Genomic DNA, 5,958 nt, shown 5'->3' on the forward strand with positions numbered 1-5,958 from the left:
TCAGACCTGACCAAATACAGTATATAACAGGAGGAACAAGGGTGAAACAGGAAGAGCTGTAACGTCACGGAGCAGAAAAGGGTGAAAACATGCCAAAATAGGATTAGTTGACTAAGTAAACAAATAGCATGGCCAACCAGATGAAGAATGAAAGTCCACAAACACCAAGAGCATGACAGGGAGAAGCACAGGTGAGGCTGAAAACAGGGCGACATGAACCAGCGAACAGAACCAAAGGAGGTGAGGTGGTAATAAAGGCTAAGCCAAAAGGCCAAAGAGCAGCAGGTGATAGTGATTGGAGGTAATTAATGGCCAGAGTGAAGCTGGGGCAGGTGAGAGTGGCAGGAAACAGGAAGTTGCTTCTACAATAAAAGTTTCAGACAGGAAGTGGCCAGGGATCAGGACAACTACACAGTTGGCTGCATTTTTATTGTAAATCAGACAAAGATAAAACTGCACAGGAGCAACTATAGGCACTATGTAAAAGGGAAAATAAAGTTGTTTTTTAAAAGCAATCAATGTAAACAATGGAGAAAAGTGAGAATGTAGCCTCACTGCCTAGAGCTTAGCATTATATAATGTTTATCTGTTAGAATTAGTTTTACTTTGGTAGCGTCACCTGAAAGTAGAAACGCAGCATCAGAGCGAGTGCACCGAAGCAGCAGCCTGGACCAACCTGCTGCGTGTACACTGACTTTTCCGGATATATCGCCTTCAACTGCTTCATCTTCTGCAGCTGGAACACCAGGAGTTCATGATATCCACAGATTAGACACAGAATTCATGTGAGTAAATGACTGGTTTGATGGCTAAGAGGAAGGAGAAGAAAAGGAGAGAGGGAAGGGAGGGATGGAAGAGGAGAAGAAAGAACTGATGAGTGAGAAAGAGAGAATGGTTGAAAAGAGATGTCAACAAAGGACTGAGCAAAAGTAAATGTTGCCAAAGTGGGAGATCATGAAGAAGATGGATGAATGAAATGGAACAGAATGAGGAGGAGATAGATTAGAAGAAAGACTGAAATAGGTGGAGGGGACAGAGGAGGAGGTAAATCAGACCACTGTCCTCTCTACTATCATCTGCAACATAACACCAACTCACCAAACTTAAGACAATAGCCTGCTATCCTAAGGTCACTCACCCATTTGACAGTGATGATGAAGACAGCCGATCCGATGGGTCCAGAGTAGATCCCATAGCCCCAGCGATCCTGGTAGATCCTCACAGCAATGGTCAGAACTCCAAACATGGTTATACTGGAGCGCTGGGGTTCATCGAAGTCACCCAGAGCTGGGACAGGGAGACACATGGTGCATGTGAGGATTTCAGTCTGCTGCATCGTGTCCATTTTAATGACCTTTTCAATCTGGAAAGATCATTTTAAGATGAGCTCGAATTTGATATCTAGCAATTTACAATTAGTGTACCTCCTGAGGAGAGGGCGGACCAGTCAATGAAGGCAGCTGCTGGAGCAGTTGGCTCTCCACAGCACGTGACTTAATGCAAAGCCTCAGGCGTGTAGATGTGAAAGGACCAAATGTGTTAATGTCTGCATGCACATCTGAGCACATGTGAGCAGAACTCAAAGATAAAACATATGTTATCAACAACTGCTGCAGGCGGAGCTGGTTGTTTTTAGCCTTGTGCTTGGGAAATGCAGCAGCTATTTTCTTTGATGAAATAAAGTGTTGTTGTTGTTGTTTGGTGAGAGTGCTTGCTAGCTTATAGTTACAAAAACAAGTAGCAAGCGTCAGTTTTCCAGAAGACAAGTGTTAAGACTAATAGTCATTGTATGGGTGGGGAGGACTTGTAGCGCCTCATGTCATGATTGCACATGTACAGTAGAGACGCGGTATCTGCTGCAACCACTCCACAGACAAACTGCAGCACATTCTGTTGCTGGATGCAGAGTGTGATGGTCTGTGTACTAGGACGTACCTATAAGTGTGACCCACATGGACAGAGCTGTGCCGTAAACACTGAAATACTCCAGGATATCATATCTCATGAAACACAGGATGGAGAGGCCTGGTCCATCACATGCATGATAGATCTACAGGAAGAGAGGTTAAGTCACTGTTTGTTAAAGACGTCACAGATCATTTAATGACCCAGTCCCAAGTTCAGCAGCACAATAACTTGATTTGATTTGATTTATTCTTTCAAGCATATAAAACAGTTGATATAACAACACACATTTTTACACACAATCCAATATCAATTTGCTTATACCTAGTACTAGCTCATTCAGTGAGCTAGCTAACTTGCACCTATAGCTTATTAATACCCCCCACCCCCACCCCATTAATATAAGTATACTGTATACAACTTGTAAATTAGGTTGAACTTAATGTTTGATTCAGTTCCAAGTTGGTAAAATCCTTGAATCTGTTAAGCGCTTGAGTCAAACAAATGTCTCCTCTTTTGTTTTTAATCAGTGAAGAGTGATGTGCACGTGGTCATTCAGTGAGCTAGCTAACAGGTCATCCAAGTGGCAAAACTTTAGGTGCTGTTTTTCTTGTGTTTATATGAGGTTATATTTGTGGGATTACCAGGAACATCAGATTTCACTCAAATACCACTGAAGTCGAAGCAACATGGTTTCAGTCTATCACATCAAAACACAAGTGCAGTCTCACCGCGATGAAGAACATGGTGAAGAAGTAGACCATGGCCTCCATGTGGAAGCCCCTCTTGGCGGCCACACTGGCTGTAGGCAGGAACACCAGGCTGCTGACTGTAGGAAGCAGCATCTTGGCAATGAACGCACCCATGGCGGAAGGACAGCAGACACGCCTCAGACAGAAGCTGTGAAGGCTTGTAGATGAGAAAGTGTCCTGTGGCTGCAGAAGCTCCACAACCTTTGTCAGTTAAAACTATCTTAAGGAGTGAAGAAGCAGTGTACTCTGAAACTGTTAATTAATAAAAATGTGACAGCTAGGAAAGTAGATGTCCTCTGGTCCCTCAGTCTTAGTGTGTGGCTAGTGGGTCTAGTAGTGTGTGGATGTGCTAGAGAATGCATATACAGCACACACATACACTCCCACACAGCACAAACACACCCAGCTGTCCAGTTTGGCCCTTTAAAGATTAAATGTCCCAGAGACCGGCGGGTCCACAGAGGCCTGTGTGTGCACTGTCATCGCTGAGCAGCTGCTAACAAACCAGTGTGATGTGGGGGGAACTTCAGGCAGGGGCTAGCATGCCATACTGTTGCATATCTAAGGACTCAAACCAGGGTTAAACACTATCAGTGACTGTTTTACTGTTTAGTGTTCGTGGCAGCAGACAGAATGGCTCTCCACTGACTCAGTGGGTCAAACACAGCTGGGATGAGCTGTTGTGGAGAGTCCCAACCTGCACAAGCACAGTGCCAGTGCTCAGTGTTAGTACAGGAAGTAGTACACACCTTATGTAGTTCACAGATTCATTATGAGAATGGAAATCATTTATCAAGACGGTGATCACTCAGTCCAGTGACTGGTGCTCCCCCTGAGTACTGTGCATGCCCACTGTGTGGCCCATTACATGCACATGAATGTCATTACTCCACACTACAGCCCCCTTTAGGCTTTCAGGAAAATGCCAGCCACATAAAAATAGCTTTGCTATAGTCCTGGAAGAGGTTATAAATACTAAATCTTCATTTTTCGAAGACAAAGAAAACAGAAAGGCTTGTATTTGACTTTGTCTGATGTTTAAGGGCTCTTGTCAACAATGTCTTTTAAAATAGTGAGCTATGAGGGAGGGAAAAGCCATTTTGAGCCTGCGTGGAACTTCCTGTTGCAGTGAGACAAACTGGGAGCAAAGCTGACACAACCACACTGTGTCCAGCTCCTTTAATACACCTACCATACAGTAGTGGTCATGTAGTAATGTCACTCAGTTGAGTCACTGACAATGTCATTAGAAGTACTGACAGGTTTTGGTGACTTGATATTATGTTTGCTGATTGGGTGGGACAGCAAACCCCAGCCACTGCTCTGCACCTGTTGTCAGCAAAAACATGAGGTGACATAGTGACATCAAACCTGAGGTAATACAATGGGACCCGACCGGACCCGATTAGACAGAATATACCTTGGACCTAGCCTGACTGGTCTGACTCTCAGTTGGAAGAATGAACTGATACTCTAGAGCTTAGCTGAGTTAAAGCAGTGAGTTAACATGTAAACAAACAGTAGCAGGTTGGTGATAGTCACGTTTTATACACACAGTGGACATGTGTCACATAAGCCTAGTTTCTGTTTGACTCTTCTAAGTGAATCCACATTTGACTCTGTACTGCGCTGTTGTTCCCAGAAGAGATTTCTCAGTGATGGTGGTGAGGCAGCAGCAGTTGCCCTCCTCTCAGCTGTTACATCTGCTCAGGGGCTTGAGGCAGCGACACAAAGGCTGCAGTATTGCTGGGCGATTTCACTGCACGCCTCAGATTCTCAGAGTGTTTCAGTAACTCAAGCTGCTGGTGCCAAACCTTCAGGCTTTGGAAGCAGTGCTGTGGCCTCACCACGCCCTCTACTGGGAATCTCTCTGCAAATGTGGCCCTGCTGTTGTGTTTGAAATGTGTCTGCAACATCTTCGTTCCTGTCCAAAAAATGAAACAGGTGCCATTTGTAAAGCTGAAGTGCTGCAGCGTGTTTTCAGGTCACTCTCAGTAAGCCTTGGTGTCCCACTTGACAAGCCCGTTACCTGCTTGTTCTGGAGCTTGTAACTGTACCCAACGGTCTTCATCAGCAGAATCAGCAGAATCAGTTGAACAGTTGTCATGAAGATGTTCTAGTGTAGAGCAGTGTCGCTCCAGTGGCGCAATCGGTCAGCGCGCGGTACTTATAAGACAGTGACTTGCAGGGCCATGCCGAGGTTGTGAGTTCAAGCCTCACCTGGAGCAGCAAGCCTTTAATTGTCAATGACATGAGAAACTGGCACAGCACTATAAAGTTTTGGGGAGACGGTGGTTAAGCGGGTAGAGCAGTCGTGTCCGAACTGGAGAGTCGGTGGTTCAAATCTCGGTGCCTGCAGTCCACATGTCAAAGTGTCCTTGAGCAAAACACTGAACCCCCAAGTTGCCCCTGAGGGTTAGAGCCATTGGTGTGAGTTGATCTAAATAATTACAGTCTATATTAATGTGGGTAAAAATCAAATCTGCAGCATCTCACTGAGAGAGTTTGCACACTTGACTAGAAAACGTGTTTAGTGCAGCGTTTGGTCTGCCTTCTTAATCTGAACTGCTGAGTGCAATGTGAGGGCCCCCAGCTCATCTGGTCCAGGAGGGTGCGTGGCCTGTGGTGACTTTCACCTCAGGACCCCTCTGTCTAAACACGGCGGGTTAGTGTGGGAACCTAGAGCAGACTTCCTGGATGCATCTGAAAAAACACCAGGCTTCCTTTTGATTCAGTAATAAATAGCTGTGACCTCTGAAATGCAGTCCTCCTTCCACAAATAAATGGAAGGCAGTGCTCATATTTCAGCAAGGATGAATGGGAACCAGCGACAGTTGTGGGGTTATTTTACCTCGTCCCTAAACCATCATGTGATACTTCATTGTCATCGTTTATTACGGTTTAAATTCCAATAAAGCACCTTATTGGCACTTTTAATTATGTAAAATCAGAAAATTATGTTGTGGCTTCAGTTTCCCTAACAGTGACTTTTGGTCTTTCTTCTCTTTCATCAGACTAAATAAAAGCTCAGCCTGGTTTTTCTCTGGATGCTGCAGTTTGAAGGGCAGGTCAGTAAACAGTAGCTTGTTGCATTGAGCGAGCTGTTATTTAGGATATAGTTGAATCCAACAATTCCAAAGCTACGCACACTGTAGCACTAAAGTAAGCCAACACTGAAGAAGTAACAGTACTTTCATCAACAGCAGTCATTTTAGGTTTCCATTCAAGGGAGAAATACTCCATGTTGTTTAAAAGCCCGACAGAACAAAGTAAAACTGCCTTTAGTGAGTTACTGTGTGAT

At 44.7% G+C, this 5,958-nt stretch overlaps 2 protein-coding genes and 1 non-coding gene across 3 annotated transcripts in view; 2 read left to right on the top strand and 1 right to left on the bottom strand.

The window, feature by feature from the left end:
- mymk (myomaker, myoblast fusion factor) overlaps nt 1-3,420 on the bottom strand; it is a 4,514-nt gene extending 1,094 nt beyond the window's left edge. The window contains exons 1-4 of the mRNA XM_020595025.1: nt 2,637-3,420; nt 1,936-2,050; nt 1,139-1,287; nt 620-736 (exon numbers count right to left, since the gene is read on the bottom strand). Of these exons, the coding sequence (XP_020450681.1) occupies nt 620-736; nt 1,139-1,287; nt 1,936-2,050; nt 2,637-2,771 (516 nt within the window). The 5' untranslated portion in view covers nt 2,772-3,420. The remainder of the gene's footprint in view (nt 1-619; nt 737-1,138; nt 1,288-1,935; nt 2,051-2,636) is intronic.
- LOC109957276 (tetratricopeptide repeat protein 16) overlaps nt 1-5,958 on the top strand; it is a 17,867-nt gene that overhangs the window by 11,458 nt on the left and 451 nt on the right. Inside the window, exon 13 of the mRNA XM_020595022.1 lies at nt 5,672-5,725. Coding sequence (XP_020450678.1) covers nt 5,672-5,680 — 9 coding nt within the window. The 3' untranslated portion in view covers nt 5,681-5,725. The remainder of the gene's footprint in view (nt 1-5,671; nt 5,726-5,958) is intronic.
- trnai-uau (transfer RNA isoleucine (anticodon UAU)) lies at nt 4,792-4,885 on the top strand. Its single transcript has 2 exons — nt 4,792-4,829; nt 4,850-4,885. It is a non-coding gene; the product is annotated as a tRNA-Ile (tRNA).

This window comes from Monopterus albus, unplaced genomic scaffold (genome assembly GCF_001952655.1).
Source record: "Monopterus albus unplaced genomic scaffold, M_albus_1.0 scaffold26.1, whole genome shotgun sequence".
Lineage (NCBI taxonomy): Eukaryota > Metazoa > Chordata > Actinopteri > Synbranchiformes > Synbranchidae > Monopterus > Monopterus albus.